Source organism: Xylocopa sonorina, chromosome 17 (assembly GCF_050948175.1).
Source record: "Xylocopa sonorina isolate GNS202 chromosome 17, iyXylSono1_principal, whole genome shotgun sequence".
Taxonomy (NCBI): domain Eukaryota; kingdom Metazoa; phylum Arthropoda; class Insecta; order Hymenoptera; family Apidae; genus Xylocopa; species Xylocopa sonorina.
In genome coordinates, this window is record NC_135209.1 from 2,408,796 (window position 1) to 2,427,371 (window position 18,576).

An 18,576-nucleotide genomic window follows, 5' to 3' on the forward strand; every position below is an offset into this window, starting at 1 on the left:
CTGACAACCATAATCGTATCTAACACAAAACAGTCTACTTTTATGGATACTTCAGTGACATCAAAAGTAATGCAACTAAGTTCATCGTCTTGGATTCATAGTGTTCCAAAAAATTGTTTGTCAACCCTGACAAGAACAGCCAATGGTCCTGACAACCATGATCGTATCTAACACGAAACAGCCTGTATTTTTATGGATATTTCAGTGATATCAAAAGTAATGCAACTAAGTTCATCGTATTGGATTCATAGTGCTCTAAAAAATTGTTTGTTAACCCTGACACCTCTTCCTGGCGTCCAATAATATGTCCTCATAGACAAATTGCCATTTGATACCATCTCTGCGATGTTACTTCGCAGCTAACTAATACATGAATTTCTCGACTTATCGTGTCCCAACGAGAGACGTCTACTCGAAGAGACCCATAAGAACACGACCGCCGTCACCTCAGCTTTATCTGATTCGCGTATCGCTGCGAAAAGCAAGCAGACGCTCGTTTAATCGAACTCGAAAAGAATCGCGGATATAATTAAATTTCAAAGGCAACAGTGCTGTTCGTGATCGCGCGAGGACAACGGGGATTGGAATCATTAGCGTGCTGGGTAGACGGCTGACAAATTGGCGAAGAATCAGTGGTCCATGGCGAATCGTACGCGCTTCAACCGCGCATTAATTGTGCCTCCACGTCTGACAGACAATTTCTGACTTTTTCTGACATTTCGCCCGCGCGCACGTGCTCAGCTGTGGATCTGCACGAACGATGGCTGTTGCGAGACCCTGTTGACCCTTCGCGAAGGATTTCCTCGCGATATGAAGTGACACGACTCTTTACACACTCGTTACCTTTAACTTGTTCGAAGAATCACTTGTTCTGTCAGCTGATTCGCGAGATGTAATCGATGGGTATTGTTCTAAACGAAAATTTCAGAAGAAATGTAGATGGAGTGTTCGCGTGCGTTCTTCAATGAAGTTGAGGACATTTTTCTGCCACTTTGAAAGTTCATCGTCGAGCAATGAACGAAGGTTGATAGAAACCTTTCGTTTCTCGTTTTTCTGATCACATCGCTACTATTTTCTCATCTAATTTCCCTTTTTATGGAATCTCACTGCAAAATGGTTAGACGTCGGTTGCACAATGCTGCGAAAATTGATTCAGCGATTCGAGGGATCTGTAAAGGAGGAAAGTAACGAACTAACGATTATGCATTGTGCAACGACGCAGATTAGAATTTTGTAATAACCAGTTATGCGACTTTTCCCTCGCGCGGAGGACATTAGGAATCAATGAGTTCTTCATCCTCTTACGCGCGAGATTTACGTAATTACAAGCGAAATCGATAATGGACGATGCATTGGATCGGTACGCGTAAGAACGATCGTGGCTCCTTTAAACATCATTCATAATCTTGCGCTTAACAATGAAACTATTGTCTTCACTTTCATTAAACAAATAATCAACGTAACCAACAAGCGTTTGTAAATTAATATAATTTTTTTTTTCATCGTCAACTATTTATTTAGCGTCCCAGAAAAATGCGTCTGCTGTTTGAGAGGCAAATTTCGCGTTTTCGTGCAACTGGTCGCGTACAAGTGGCGTCGATGCGAAGTTTCGCGGTTAACGCGCGATATCGTTTCCCTGTCCGGTAAAAGTTCGAAAGTAAATTGTCCCCACGTGCCACGCAGATGATAAGGGAATAATGACGTTGACTAAACAGCAATGACCAGAAGGTGACGTTGATTTGTGGATCGCCTTGGGTGAAACACGCCACACGTTTCACACGTCACAAAGTCTTTATCCATTTACAAATTGCAGCCGTATCAACGATAATATTAGATTGCAGAGACAGTTAGAAACCATTAGACATCGGCAGATATGAATTGCAACGAACATAATAGTTTAACCCCTTGTTATCTGTATTCTGCCGCGCAGTACTGGCTTATCGAGTATTTAACAATACGAAAAATCGGATACGCTCGCGTACACTATCATTTCGATCTGTTTTTGAGCGTAACTAACGTCAAACCACATTATCCACGCTTTGCAAGTCGAATATTAATCGAAGAAGGTACCCAATGTTCAATAACGAAAAAAGAAGCACGAGAAACACGATAAGTGCAATAGTTCCAATCGAGATAACAAAACTCTTTAAGTCTAACAATAAACGTTATCTCTGTCACGAATAAAACTGTTAAATACACACGTGAAAGTATCTCCAACTCGGCGCAGAATCTTCTTCGAAGAACGCGTTGACCAATTACGCGTTGATTGCGTTCGATTCACCTTGAAAGCTTGCGAGAAAAAAATGCCGCTTCGCTTGATATCCACGGTTGCAAAGGCGTGAGATAAGCCGGTGCTATCGAAGTCTGTATCAACGAAGAAAGCAACGGAAGAACGTAATTGTCACCATTGACGAGCAGATTGAAACGAGCTGAACTTTCGTCTGGGAAGTAACGAAGAGAGGAAGAAGAGCCGCGTCGTCCAGGAGGCGTGCGAACCTGCGTCGTGGCTTGCGAAAAAAGGGTCGAAGAGAAAAATTCCAGCAGATTAATCGCAGATTACGCGCGCACGTGTGTGTCGAGCGACAACGATGGTCTGTCGATTACAATGAGATCGTCGCAACGGATAGTCGTAGGCGATGTTAATGAAGAAAGTAGGGAGATACCTGGGATGCGCGACGTGGGGTTCCAGAGGCACGCAGTTCGTCGACGCGCGTTAATTCTATGCCAAGATCGCAGCATCCTGGAAGGACGGTGCACATTTTCACTGCCACGTGTCATTCCACCAAAAAAAACGTTCACCAATAGCAAAGATCGTTCGCCAGGAGTCGAAGTCACCGTATAATCCACTCGACGACCCAACAGAGCTCGAATTGGGGAAGCTAGTCGCCACGAACGACTCTCGACGCGAACTTGTAGCCAACAAAGTTATCTCCAATAAAAACTAAGAAGAACGAGAGATAAGAACAAAAAAACAAATATAAATTCCAACCACAAAGTCTCGCGTTCCACTCCAGAGAGACGTTCCTCGCGTACACTGTGACACTTTCCGCTCGCACGTTGCAACCACCGTTCGACGATCCTCCTGAGCGCTACGCGGTGTTACCAAACGCACGATGGCGATTCTGGCGTCGAGCTTACCGAGAAGCGCGTACATCCACGTCGCCGTCGACGACGAGGAAGCGGCGGCATCCTCGAGGAGCGAAGAAGGCCTCTCGCCTTCCCTCCTCTCAGCAGATGCCCTCGTGCTTCGAGGGTGCCTCTTCGACGACGACGAGGTCGTGCCGCTCGCGGATCACTGTCGCTGTGTGTGTGCGTGTCGCCGTGTCCCTCTGGCGCTTTGGTAGCACGTGCCCACTGGAAGAAGAGGCGGCCACTCTCAGTAAGCGGACGATCGCCCCCGACACGAACAGAGAAATCAACAGCGTCGTCAACCTTCGCGAGCGTTTACCGTGCCACTGCTGTGCCACGCGTGCCAACGTGGTGGTGGTTGGTGGTGGTGGTTTTCTGGTGGTGGTGGCCGAGGCACGGCTTGGCGAACTCGCGCGCACTCTTCGCCCGTCACGGCCAACGAACACTGAGCGCGGGTAGGTGGTGGTGTTGCCAACGGAGGTGGTGGATCCGTGCAGGAGGTGGAAGTGGTGGAAACACCGATGGTGGATCCTGCAGCGGCCGCACCACGTGCTCCTCGCGCGAACTCGACCAGGTGGGAGTGGACTAAAATCGTTCCTTGCTTCTGCGTTGGTGACCACTTCCGGTGACACCTGGTCCCGCGTGGAACTCGCGCCAGTCGATCACTGAATTCGACCACTTCGCGTATTGTTCCTGGCATCCGTCGACTCCGTTTTGCGATCTTGGTCGTACCAGTGACGGGTGTATACTACTTGGACACGATCGACTTTCTTCGAGGAGTATCGCGTCGTCTTACGTCATTGTCGTGTTCAATATCGTTTGTCGTTTCTCAATGTTGAGGACGAACAGAGGCTTTCCAAGTCAATCACTGATTCGAACGATATGACTTCGCTTCGTTGTGCGTTTACGAAATGATCGCCCTTATCGAGAGGTTTATCTATGTAGTTAGGGTACCAGTACCGCAAGAAGATGACGTCGATGGACGTTGGAAGTGCTTAAGTATTGGGTACGTATCGACTGGTGCGTCAAATAGAAGTTAGAACGTGATAATGGAAATTTTGTGTAATATATTAGCGAGAATAATAAGATTTCACGCTTTCGAATCTTAGATATTGCAATTTGAGTTAAGATAGACGAGAGTCGCGATTTGGCGCGAAATTCAGCCACGAGGGTATGAACCACGCGGTCGCAGGTCAGGGCGTAAATGGGAGTGACTGAAACCGCCCTCTGCGCTTAAGCACAATCGTTGGTACCGCGAGCATCGTACGCGGATTTCATCCCTTGGGAATATTCAATTTAAATACGAATACGGTTCACGTGATACCTTGGTCTTAAGAAACCCTTAAGATTAGTTTCAAGCTGATCGTTCGATCAGAAGGAACAGCGTCACGTCTCATATCACAGTATCTAATTACACGCATACATGTGAAACTGTCAGTTTGTGTAATACAAATTATTTTGCTAAAAGACTACGATCGTTCACGGAAGTATCTGCATGCAAAGATACCGTTTACTCGTATTGCACTAGTGTGCAGCGCATTTTAATTGCTGGCGTATATTTATTTAAATGATGAAACTTGTGCCAAGACTGTATCGTTGCCAAATATTTTCGCGTAATGCTAGGTGTGTGCGTAAATAATCACGCGTCATCATTCTCCATTGACGCGAGTATTACAGTGCAGAACCGTAATAATCGTTTGCATCCTGGAAACGATTCCGTCATTCGAACCGCTTGAGAACTGCGTACTGCGCGGCACGTTAAGAAACGGGCATCGATAACTTGTAATTTCACGTCTTATCTCAGATATGACACCAATTAACTCGTACAGCAGATTAAACGAGCGCAATTTCCGTCGCGTTTCGAATAGCGAGCCTCGTACACTTTTCTATCTCCCGTTGTTTCTGTTTTTCCCTTCCCCTGCCCTCTCCCGTTTTGCGTAACCGTATCGTTTTTTCGTTTACTCGCGAGACCGACATAAATTAACCCAGGAACGAAATCTCACGAGACGGATCGCATCGTTGTTCATTTTACTTTCAATTTTGTTGAATCATCGGCGTTATTCAATCGGAGCTGGTCGCGTGATTTCACCTTTACTCGTAACCGGTTTCCATCAATTTTATAGAATGTTATTAATCGCGGTGTAATTTGAGAGAAGGTAAAGGGGAAGTCGCCAGAGAAAATCGTGTACGAAACACGATTTTGTTGCCAGATAAAATTCAAATTTCAGATATCAAATCGAAGTTTCATAAATTTGTGAAAATTAGGATAATGCTCCTATAATTGAAAATATTATTGAGGGAAAGTAAAGAGAAAATCGTATACGAAACACGATTTTGTAGTCACTTGAGATTGAAATTTCAGATATCAAATCGAAGTTTCATAAATTTGTGAAAATTAGGATAATGCTTCTATAACTGGAAATATTATTGAGGAAAGGTAAAGAGAAAATCGTATGCGAAACACGATTTTGTAGTCACTTAAAATTCAAATTTCAGATATCAAATCGAAGTTTCATAAATTTGTGAAAATTAGGATAATGCTTCTATAACTGGGAATATTATTGAGGGAAGGTAAAGAGAAAATCGTATGTGAAACACGATTTTGTAGTCAGATAAAATTAAAATTTCAGATATCAAACTAAAGTTTCATAAATTTGTGAAAATTAGAATGATGCTTCCATAATTGAAAATATTATTAAGAGAAGCTAAGGAGGAAGTCGCTAAAGAAAATCGTATGTGAAACACGATTTTGTAGTCAGATAAAATTAAAATTTCAGATATCAAACTAAAGTTTCATAAATTTGTGAAAATTAGAATGATGCTTCCATAATTGAAAATATTATTAAGAGAAGCTAAGGAGGAAGTCGCTAAAGAAAATCGTATGTGAAACACGATTTTGTAGTCAGATAAAATTAAAATTTCAGATATCAAACTAAAGTTTCATAAATTTGTGAAAATTAGGATAATGCTTCCATAATTGAAAATATTATTAAGAGAAACTAAGGAGGAAGTCGCTAAAGAAAATCGTATGCGAAACACGATTTTGTAGTCAGATAAAATTAAAATTTCAGATATCAAATCAAAGTTTCATAAATTTGTGAAAATTAGAATGATGCTTCCACAATTGAAAATATTATTCAGGGAAGGTAAAGGAGAAGTCGCCAGAGAAAATCGTGTACAAAACACGATTTTGTAGTCACTTAAAATTGAAATTTCAGATATCAAATCGAAGTTTCATAAATTTGTGAAAATTAGAATGATACTTCTATAATTAGAACTATTATTCCACCAAAAGAACGTTATTTTTAGAAAGAATAAGAGGTACCACGCGTACTTGGACGACAAGTTTACTTGAAGAAATAATTAATTAATACTTCTAAGTACACTCGTCATTTGTCATAATATTTTACACACGGCACGCGAATTGGCATTGTCACCTTTAAAATTTGCATTTTAAAGAATTTCCTAGCGATATCTACCGCAGGAAGCCAACGAAATGTGCATTGTTCAGGGCAAAAGCTAATACGAGCATACTCACATATGTCGCTGGTATATACGCGCATATACTTATATAGTATTGAATAAAAAGTAAAGGAAATCGTTATTCAAGGAGTATATCAATCGAGCACATAAGAAACCCAACGTTCTCTCAGAGGTAATGCGAGAGAAAAATAAAAACATTAATCAACAAATTGTACGCAATAATTTGCATCTATTATACTGTCACAATTTTTCTATTCTATGATATTACATCTTCGTAGCATGAAAATAATTTTCAATCTAAGAAATGGCACCCGTTTAGTTGAAATATATACGTGATTCACTGCAACACATCCTCGATACGATGAAGAAGACACGGAATTACGTTTGCAGACTTCTTGTACAGAGACACTTCGTAAACACAGTAGCAACTTGAAAGAAACTACATAAGGGTGCTACGATGTTTTATGAAAAAAGTTTCCCCTATTATATCGTACGATTCGCAGTATCGTCGATATCTGACACGGGGTATACGAGCATTCGACAATTTATACTAAAAATTAATTGCAAGAAATTACATACATTTAAATCTCAAGGACTTTAATTAACGATCTTGTCATAAATTTAATAACACAAATTCCACATGTCATGTAGAATGGAAATATCAGAAGCAAACGAGAGTAACAACCCACAAAGCGACTTTCACATGTCGACATCTCAATTATCCATCTATCTAGCCTAATAATTCAAGTCCAATTATATCAGCTACTACTTACTAGAACTAATTTCGAATCGCAGATATGCTTCTAAGCGAATAAATGTTATCGTTACCTGAAGAAGCGATAAATGTTACCCATTAACGTTTCGAGTGGCAGTAAACAATAATCTTTCCGTGAAACGTGAAACGTAGGACTTTTAATCAATGATCCATCGAGAGTGATCGTTGCACGCGCATCAATCGGTCAAGACAGGGTCGTGCGCAGCGTTCGCCAAATCCGTCGTGGCCTGATCAATGCTGAGACTGCCCCGTGGCTCGAGTCTACTGCATTAATTAGCGTTAATTACGCGAATTAAGCTGCTACCTGTTTGTAACGCAACAGTAATTGTTGTCGTCGATACGCTCACCCCCTTTGCCGTGCATCAGCCCCCCAATTTGCGATCGACATTGACGTTTGAAGTGACCACAGTGGCCTTTCGCGATCTCCTCTCTAAATCGGCTCTGCATACTCATTAGCGTGATTTTTCGGTGACCAGGAGATTAGCCTGGTCGATTAATTTGCTACGATTTTGGGCCGTTTCGCACGCATCTGCCTTCTTTCACTCTTTTTCTCTCCCCTTTCTCTCTCTCTGATGCCGCACGCTTATCCAATTATTCGCAGAGAGATGATGCGTTTCAAACAACGATCCTTAACCTTCGTTAACGGGCGAGCCATCGGCTTAAACTGCGGGCGTAAACTTTTCGAAATGGAATATTTCGCCCCATCGCGAGTAATCCTCAAATAGCCATGACAAATACGGATCGAACGCTGGCCATGTTCACCTGTTTTTTTTTTTTTTTTTTTACCGTGGTTTATATCTAACAGTCAGTTTCAATGATCCAAAACTCTCTCTCTCTGTGCAGTATCTGAGAATCTCAATAACGACCTCGTTTCTTTATTTATTCACGAGCATTAATCGAAATAGTCCTATTATGAAAAAATGTCATTCTTTTTACGTCTAATGATAGATCCAGTTAATGGCCCCTCCAGCAGTGTGTTATTTATTCATTCGTGCGAGTTTTTTTTCAATTACTGCCAACGTATCGAGGTATCAATTATTTTCTCAGATACTTGAGTGACCAGAGATTTCGGAATTTTGTTCTTCGAATTGATTGGTAAGATAACACTGGTCAACCTTCTGTAATACAATCCCAGCACAGGAAATGCTGTTACCCGTGAAAGCATATTCCTTCGACCCTCAATTATGCTCGTATAACGAGTAACCGTTGACCGTACAATCATACCAGTTCGATACACCTAACATTCCTTCCCTTCCACCGCGTCGTTCGGATCTTTTTCGTTTTAACACGATCGAACGTGATCGTATCCTTCGAGGTGGTTCACATGCGACTTTCTGTTTGCTCACAGTGTACAATCGAACGAGCGGAAGTATTTATCCACTAAATATTAAGTAATTTATGCACCTAGACAGCCGCGAGCGAGCAGAGTATACTTGAATGGAAAATTTCAATGTTGAATAGTAATTATCGCGTATCCGTTTTAATAAGCGAGACTTCGATAAAATTGTAAATTTCTCCCTCGCAATCTATACGCGGAATTACTTTGTAAACTACATTGATTTACTTGAAATCGTACACTTTCCGAGGAACAATATTTTGTAATAGATAGAGAATGAAAAGGAAGCCTCGTTCTAGCACTTGAATTATGTCTTGCCACTGTTCCCTGCTTTTTATCGATGTAGATATACGAGAAAAATTAATAATGACGAGTCTGTATTGATAATAGTGAAAATCAGAAAATAAAAAAGAAGCCTCGTTCTAGCACTTGGAATTATGTCTTGCTACTGTTCCCTGCTTCTTATCGATGTGCATACACGAAAACAATTAATAATGACGAGTCTTTATTGATAATGGCAAAAAAAATGTATTAATGGTGATGAGAAAAGAATGAGATAATAAAAATAAATATCGTCCAAGGTGAAGTAAAATCTTGATATACCTGCTACTTCTTTCTGATAATATACTCCAGTATATCAAGAAAAAAATCGTTGCCTTTTGTTTCTTTTCAGCGGTGATAAAAAGTCGCGTTGCAAGACGTATTGCAATGATTGCAATAAGAATTGGTATAAAATTGATTAGACGTACCATCAAATCCACCTGGAACAGCTCCACTTGTCCCTTCATTTGGCTGCATGGCCCAATTATCTGCAAGCAAAACGAACCAATTACCCAACAAGTAGCAGCGAATCTTCGATTCTACGAAACGTAAAAGTATTGTTCGAAGGTTTTCGTCGAATCTGTCGACTATGCAGAAAATCCGACACCCCTATTTCAACGACACGAATTTCGCAGAGCAAAAGCCAACGGTTGCGTTCGATTTACGTCCGTATAGCATTGGAACAGGAAACATGCGTTGGCCAGCGATTAAAATCGCAAGGATAGCCATTTCGTTCCACGAGAATGGATCAACTTACTCGCGTATATTCTTCAGAATATAAATAATCCGATTTGAATGAATATCACCTCTCAGCAACGTGAAATAAAAATATACGATACTATAAAGATGTGTACAAAAAATTGCTGCTTAATCTGAATCACTGCTGATCATTTTTAATTATACGTACAACCTTTTACCTCATTTTTTTCTCTCAATTTCAGTACACGTCGATATCGTTCGTCGAAGGATCGCGAGGCAAATTAGTGGACCTCCTTTCTCTCGTTGTACACTTTTATAATTGGTCCGACAACTTGTTAATTAAGCTTCGAGCTGTTCACTCAGACGTGAAAGAAGCGCGAGAGGAACAACCCCCGCGTTTAAGCGCGCAGGGTGCGCGAGGAGCACCCACGGGGTGACAAATCAACGAGAAAATGAATCACCTTTTGCTTACCAACTTGACGCGTCTCATAATCATTGGCAAAAAGGTACGATCGAATCCAGGAGGAAAAAAAATCACGCTCAATACATTACGCAACGCGAATAACGATGCGCATAATACGGATATCGTAATAATTAATAATCGCAGCTGTTAGGCTGGAAAAATTCAGCTGAGCTCGTTCGAGCATGAAAAAGACTATCGATTTTCCGATCTTTCGGTGCAACTATATCTCGCGTATATTCTGTGACCTAATCGAGCTTGATTCGAATCCTCGATAACAGCTGCGTATGAATAAAAATCGTTTTCTTATTGCAATCTAAACTGTATGGCTATTAATCGTGGCATGGCGGTCGATGAGGAGATCGTTTCGCGCCCATATATTTAACGCACAACTATCGTTACGTTCGTGGTTGAAAGTTACGTAAGAATTTTCGAACGCAGGTCGATTTTAAAGCATGAAATCTCGATCGCACGGGTGAAAGTGTTATTATGCGGATCGTCGCAGGGTACGCCTAGGCAGATCGATGGTACGTGGTCGTAGCGCACATTTTCGTGCTCCTCGACGAGGATGCTGTTGAATTCCGGTTACATAAAGGCCACTGACAACAGTACAACAATTTAACCACGTGATTACATAAACGTCATCAAGCCTGCGGCTGACAGATTATGTCTTGTCGACGACATCCCCTATCGTCGCATCGGCGGGTCATAAAAACGGCCTATTCGTTCGCTGAACAATGACGACGTGGTGCGTCCAAGTCGGCAAGGAGCATAGCAGGCCAAACTAGCGATTGGTGGAAATATTTTAAGGTGTCTCAATTTTTATTCGCGTGCGATTCGAAATTCTAATAACTGCAATGAATGATAAAACCAACGAATGTCGAATTTACTAAGTTCCATTCAATCTAATTAGGAAATATTGCCTTATTTTTCAAGCAGCAATGTCTCAGCTACTCTTAAGGATGAACACAAATTTTTGTTCGCGTGCGAGTCGAAATTGTAGTAACTGCAATGAATGATAAAACCAACGAATGTCGAATTGACTAAGTTCCATTCAATCTAATCAGAAAGTATTGCCTTATTTTTCAAGCAGGAACGTTTCAGATACTTTTAAGGATGAACACACATTTTTGTTCGCTTGCGATTTGAAATTGTAGTAACTACAATGAATGATAAAACCAACGAATGTCGAATTTACTAAGTTCCATTCAATCTAATTAGGAAATATTGCCTTATTTTTCAAGCAGAAACGTCTCAGCTACTCTTAAGGATGAACACAAATTTTTGTTCGCGTGCGATTCGAAATTGTAGCAGCTACGATGGACGATAAAAGTGTACCAACGAATGTCGAATTGACTAAATTCCATTCAATCTAATTAGAAAATATTGCCTTATTTTTCAAGTAAAAACGTCTCAGCTATTCTTAAGGATGAACACAAATTTTTGTTCGCGTGCGAGTCGAAATTGTAGTAACTATAATGGGTGATAAAAGTGTACCAATGTCAGCAAGTTCGAATGAATCGATCTACGTACGTGTATGCAAGCCAAATTCCATTCAATCTAATTCAAAAATATCGCCTTATTTTCCCAAGCAGGAACGTCTCAGCTACTTTTAAGGGTAGGTTCGAACACAATGCTATCAGAAACACAGTTTGATACCTATCGTAATGACGTCACAGTTGTACAGAGTTGTATGGACTCAAAACTGAATAATCAATTATATTATGTTTACGACAGAATTATACCAGCACAGACGCAGGAGAGTGTCAGGTGGGCAATGAAGGGTCGTTGTTAGAATCTTTTCATTTAATGCGCCACCTCGTCCGCTTTGAACATCTGTATCCTCGAGTTTTCGAACCTATTATGACATTCACAAGCCTCTGGCTACAATGTGCGGACCTTTACATTGTTAATGCCCTGTTGGAACTGTATTAGACGTTGTACTAATATGCTCGTTACTCACGTCTGGAAACAATACGCGGTTCCAACGCAACATCCATTGTTGTTCTAAGAATATTCGTAACAAACAACCTGCACGGAAATCGCAAGAAAATCGCCCCATTACCGCGTGTATCCCGTTTAAGGCAACACGGAAATCACCCTCCTGCGTTTAAAATCTATCAATTGTACTACAAATATCAATGAGATTGCTCTTCTCGCATACGTTCGAAGTTTTCGATAAACGATGGTCTATCAATGGCTACGCGTTGGTAAAATACGTAACAAACAACTTGCACGGAAATCGCAAGAAAATCGCCCCATTACCGCGTGTATCCCGTTTAAGGCAACACGGAAATCACCCTCCTGCGTTTAAAATCTATCAATTGTACTACAAATATCAATGAGATTGCTCTTCTCGCATACGTTCGAAGTTTTCGATAAACGATGGTCTATCAATGGCTGATAAAATCGTACTTTAAGTCAGCTATACTTCAGGCAATAAGCCAAATGGCAGAGGAAACAGGTTCCGCGCGAAATGTGATGCTGCGGGGGTAGATTTCGTCACTGGCGAACGAAGGAGTGAATTCCTCCACGTAATGTCCAAGCAAAAACCGAATAAGGTTCACTACAAGCGTACAAGCGTCGAGCGCACGCATAATATAATGTAACGTAATCAAGGGAACCGATCGACTCGTTACGCGCGCCAGCGGGTGCGTATTTCTGTGATATAATGCACGTTCAATCTATTTGACTATTATAAAATCACGGTAACTTCTGTACATGATCGCCACACCGGCTTGTGATTCACGTTAACTCTCTCAGTGGTTGCGTAACACAAATACCCCGGAGAAATTAAACAGGTTACAAACGGTTGCCGACATAGTTTTCACCGTGGCACGTCGATCATGTCGATTATGTACGCGTATGCACAGTGGAGTACTCGTTTCACCATTTCTATCGATACTGATCGATATAAATGATAACTCTGTGTATATAATAATATCTAAGAAACACTCTTCGTCTTAAAGCTAATTACAAATTACGCTCTGATAAATGAAACCTTGGAAGTAATGAAAATTTTTGATGGAATGAAAAGTAAGCTCCAAGTAATATTAACCCTTTGCACTCTTTTGTCGACATCAGTAACTAAAAAAAAAGAAATTAAACCCCATAAATATAAAGTATAACAAAGTTTCAGAGTTATATTTAATGCAATTAGTAAACATGAAAATTTCTGATGGAACGAAAAGTAAGCTCCAAGTAATATTAACCCTTTGCACTCTTTTGTCGACATCAGTAAATAAAAAAAAAGAAATTAAACCCCATAAATATAAATTATAATAAAGTTTCAGAGTTATATTTAATGCAATTAGTAAACATAGTTGTTTACAAGCAGCAGTTGAGAAACAGTTGTTCAAAATAAATTTCAAATGAAATACTTAAAATAGTAAGCAGTTATTGGTAACGAAATCAAAAAATAATCCAGAGTGCAAAGGGTTAAGTAATATTTCAATAACAATGCACACGTACGCATCTTTGCTCTTATAATCACGACATCATCGATAACAAACTATGGACATACGCAAGCACTCCATATTATCTAGAAAAAGGCCCGTTTCCTGGTTAGTTATTGTAATACCGGATACGAATAGTTATTACGTAAATTAATGGATTTCAATGAACGATTCAACTGGCTATGCTCGATAGTCGACGATAATTCGCTACTTTATCTGCGTTGACGAACGCGAGGTGCAATAAGGATCCCTGCAAGTCCCAGTTTTCTGATGTGTGAGGCACCACGTCACGCGTTTGTTAAAACGACACAGCGAGTACTCATCCTGAGAACAGCTGGGTCGTATTTACGTGGACGGCAATGTCAAGGCGACCAACTTATTTCCTTATCAATGCGCCATTAGATAACGAACTCGTAGCAAGCCGATAGCAGGCGGCTCGCATTCAGTGTGTGCTTGACCTGTGACGTGGAACTTAACAGGAAGGCCTGCTGCTCGCAAGGCCGTTTTCAATATTTGCGAAGCTTCCTTCGTCGTCGTAATTGGACTTCGTTCATTTCTCGTGCCGTTTCACACGCTATTCGACTTCCGTCGTCGCATGATCGATGCTTGTTCTAATACACTGCGCGCAGATTCGAATCGCGCGCGTCTACTTTGGCGCGCCTTAGTGCCATTTTTTGAAAGTACATTACGATTCGAGAACGATAAGGCGTGCGAGGCTTGCATAACGCGAGAACATCGGAAAAATCGTGGAAATTACTCTGGATACGTTGCTCGATAATGACGATTTATGTCATACGATAAACGGCAAGTTTAGTAAATATTAATCTAGCTTCTCGTTTACTATCACAATGTACAATAAAATATTGTAAATATCTCGCCACTTACCGATACGACTTCTTTAATGACATTTCGCACGAATTTTTGTTACATCTAATCACAAATATTCTGAGAATTATGATATACAGTTTTCGTATCCAACTTATCTACTCCAAGACATTTAGAGCTAAGAGAAATAAATTATTGTTGAAAAAATGTCACAAATGCTGTAGAATATTTTTCTTTCTTTTTTTAAGATATTTCGTGGAACACTTTAGTTCGCGTCTCATCGAAGGAATATCGGTCAGCGGTGCAGGATTGCAAGAACAGTTTTCGCATCCAACTTATCTATTTCAAGACATTTAGAGCTCAGTAAAAGAAAGAAATCATTGCTGAAAAAATGTCAGAAATGCTGCAGAATAGTTTTCTTTTTTTTTTAAGATATTTCGTGGAACACGTTAGTTCGCGTCTCATCGAAGGAATATCGGTCAGCGGTGCAGGATTGTAAGAACAGTTTTCGCATTCCAAAACATTTAGAGCTCAGTAAAAGAAAGAAATTATTGCTGGAAAAAATGTCACAAATGTTATAGAATAATTTTCTTTCTTTTTTTAAGATACTTCGTGGGATACTTTAGTTCTCATCGAAGGAATATCGGTCAGCGGTGCAGGATCGTAAGAATCCAGAGCGAACGGTTCGCATCGGTTATGGTGAGCCGTATCGTAGAGAAAGTGAAGCAGGCAGTGAATGCAACGTACGTCGTGGACGTGACTCGGTCAACGGTTTTGGAATTTAATTTGATATTTCATGCCGCGGGACGCAAATAATTATCAAACGTAAAACGACGTTACGCTGGCCAACTGGACCCGCGTCCACGGTGCAATCACCAACCGGTATTATGTATGTACCCTTACGAGAGAAATGGTATTTGCATTTGAAACGCTTTGACCTTTTCGGATCTGCGCGCTGTGGTTGATTCTGGTTAGCCAGACTCGCCGTCGGCGATCTTGACTGGGTCATATTACTGTCGAGGTGCCACGCATCGGGTCGAATCCATTCCAAAACTCTTGCACAGACAGCAACAAGTATTCTCTTTCAGCCATTCTGCTCGAGAATCGAACAAGAAAACTGTATAAACTCGTAATCGATATTATCGTGAACGTAATCGCGTGACATAATCGAAAGGAATATTAGTAGAGTAATTAATTTCAATTGAAGTTCAAATGCGCGAGTGTGGATTTAGAGGGAAAAAAAGTTCAACTGTTTGAAATAAAGATTGCGTAATAACGATAACCACTCGAGCAACAGACTATTAACACGGTGACGTAAAAGATATGCGTTTTTTATTTCAGCATTATCACAACTTACGGTTCGCAAAAATTTCAATAAAAATGCGCACGTGCAACCGATAGTATAAACAAAGATTACATTCATTAGTCTACACGCTGGTTGATATACACAATTTTGCGCGAGATTATGCAAATGTAGTTTAATGACTTCCTTTGGTGTTACTATGTTTGATGCGAGTCTCTTTCTGTGACACGCGCACGCCGTTTTTCCTTTCAATTCAATGGCACGTACAAAAATTGTTTCGAATCGTTTCCTGGTGGCACGAGTTATGTTACCAACGCTTGCAATTAGGAACCTTTTGCTGCGAGATCGTTGAAATGGATTCTATCGCGTTAAAAGTGCGCACGAAAACGGTGATAACGCAAAATTCTCACGAGCAGCCTTATCTGCATACGTTCTGCGTCAAAATCTCTGAAACGAAAGCGTGTAATTCGTATTTGCGAACAACAAGATTTCCGTCTAAAAACTGGCGGAAACCTTGAAAGTGTAATACCTAGTTAACATATAAAGCCAAGAAATGTTGCTCATAAATAATTTACGCGCTACTCGTATAAATATTCTAATTCTTAAAACGTGTTATATAATTTCCACGATTTTCTACGCTCAAAGTTTTGTATCTCTATTACATAAGATTATAACATATAGTCGCAGTGGTTCTTGTTTCGAACGTCTCCGGTAAGATATATCTTCAGACTTCTTTTAAATAATTAGAACAAAATTTTGCAATAACAGCATACTTTCTGCATGCGATATTTAATATAAAACAGTTAAATTTAATTAAAAAAAAAAATTTCAAGTTCTACAGTGAACTAAGTATGAAAGTTATTAAGGACATCGAAGTAAGCTTGGGACGAGTCCTCAGGTTTTAGGCGATTTTTATCGCAGAACGTATCACCTCAGGGGCAGATTACTTACTCAAGGTTTAACAAGGAAGCCATCGCCCATGTTGCAGCCTAGCAAGTGTAATCGATGATTCACTTTTTCCCCCCGATTTGTGCATGACCGATATTGCGTTACGTAAACACGGCTGCGAGCCAGGATCTGCATATCGCCGAAAGTAAAATTGCCAAACGGAAGTGACATTACGGCGACACGTTCATGACCACAACGTTACACGTTCACACATTAACCACAAACGTTACACGTTCATTTTTCATCGAATTCACCACTGTACATTGTCTACTAAAACCTTCCATTTCTACGTAATCGAGTGATTTTCTACGAACATTAGACGGTAATTAAAATTGCAAATAAAATTAATCGCGTGTTCGTAGAAGGGTACTCGCGTGGTGTCTCCCGTGTATCCTGCACGGGTTTCGCAAGAAAGGAGGAAACAGTGATTTTTCAGCGAGGTGTATTTTCTAAAACGGAAACAAGATCACGCATATTTGAAAGAAGGAGGGAGGGGTAGCCACGGTGGGAAAATGACCGCGCCATTCTCGAGAATTGCTTTGATATGAGGTAATGCGCACCGCAAAACACGCAAGATGCATTACGTAATGTTTCAAGTGTGTACGAAGCACTGGTGACCGGGCACACTGCTACACATTTATTAACGAGCGATCGTGCCTAACAGTTTCCGCCAGGAGGAAACTGTTGCTCGTAATTCTCGCCTAATCGCCGAGAATTTGCGCGATCGAGGGAAATTTTGCGAAATATTTCGCGCTCGAAATGATCGTGTCGCATTAACGAACAAACAGGAACGTAATCGCCACGAATCTTTCCGTGATCCATTAATCCTAATCGCAATTGAATGAACGGCTGACGATGCCACGAGGAAATGTTTGAAAACGATGGTTCATGCATATAAACATCAGACGATTCCAGGTAACGTGAAATCACGTCTAAATTTTTCTAAAGAGAATTTTTTTATTCCCCTTGCGTAAGCGGCTAGTGTCAAAAGCGGAACATCGTTAGTACGTCTGTTTGAATTACACCATTGGAAGGCAGAATAAATATTTGTGAGAATTTGCTAATTTGCCAGCCACGACTCGACTGTCTTTCTTTACGAAACTAATTGTACAAATAGAAATGATTTATGGCGAAAGGTGAATGGTAGCTTGAAAGCTGAAAGCTCGAAAATTTCAAGGAAAGTATTTTCACTCTGCCTTCTTTCATTTGTTTCTGAGATAAAATATAGCAGATAAAATCTGACGTGCAATACAAGTGGATAATATGTACGACCAGGATGACAAGCGTGTTTATGATTACGTTTAGGTGCACGGGTGTGTCCACGAGTTTCTTAAGAGGCGAGATCAGTAGTTTAGTACGTCTGTACAACAAAGCCTAACTGCATACGGTAGTAAACTACTGTCAGTTCCTACTTTCTCTCCTGCTGGCTTCGTCGTTAATGAAAGAATCTCGCATTGCGCTCTTGAAAGTGACCAACCGATTAAACTCGCCTACAAAAAAGTTCCTGGGAAAGAAAAGCTACTCGAAAATGAACGGTTAACTCTCATATTTGAATTAATTAAGTACTCATACTTGCGATAATGGGCTACTGGTATTTTATACAGACAGGATTTGCATTTTGCCTTCGCTGATTGCGCTTTAATATAAGTATTGAATAATTATCGAGCTTATCTGATGGGATTCGATATGATTAATGGCAAGAAAGAACGTGTTGACATTCAAGTTAATTTAAAATAGTGTTAAAAGCAACCCTCTTGTAAAACATCCCAGTCTTAACGGTACATACATGATAATTTCAAGGAGTGCCTGAGTAAATACAAGCTTCTAATGTAAATCCATTCT

The 18,576-nt window shown here is 40.5% G+C and overlaps 1 protein-coding gene across 10 annotated transcripts in view; it reads right to left on the reverse strand.

The window, feature by feature from the left end:
- Cyc (basic helix-loop-helix ARNT-like protein cyc) overlaps nt 1-18,576 on the reverse strand; it is a 52,818-nt gene that overhangs the window by 31,560 nt on the left and 2,682 nt on the right. For 7 of the 10 annotated variants that reach the window (XM_076907650.1, XM_076907651.1, XM_076907649.1 and 4 more), the window contains exon 1: nt 3,139-3,307. In XM_076907650.1, coding sequence (XP_076763765.1) covers nt 3,139-3,154 — 16 coding nt within the window. In that variant the 5' untranslated portion in view covers nt 3,155-3,307. Of the gene's footprint in view, nt 1-2,663; nt 2,794-3,138; nt 3,308-9,472; nt 9,533-18,576 lie in introns of those variants that run through there. The other 3 variants (XM_076907658.1, XM_076907657.1, XM_076907659.1) reach the window with 2 other exon arrangements.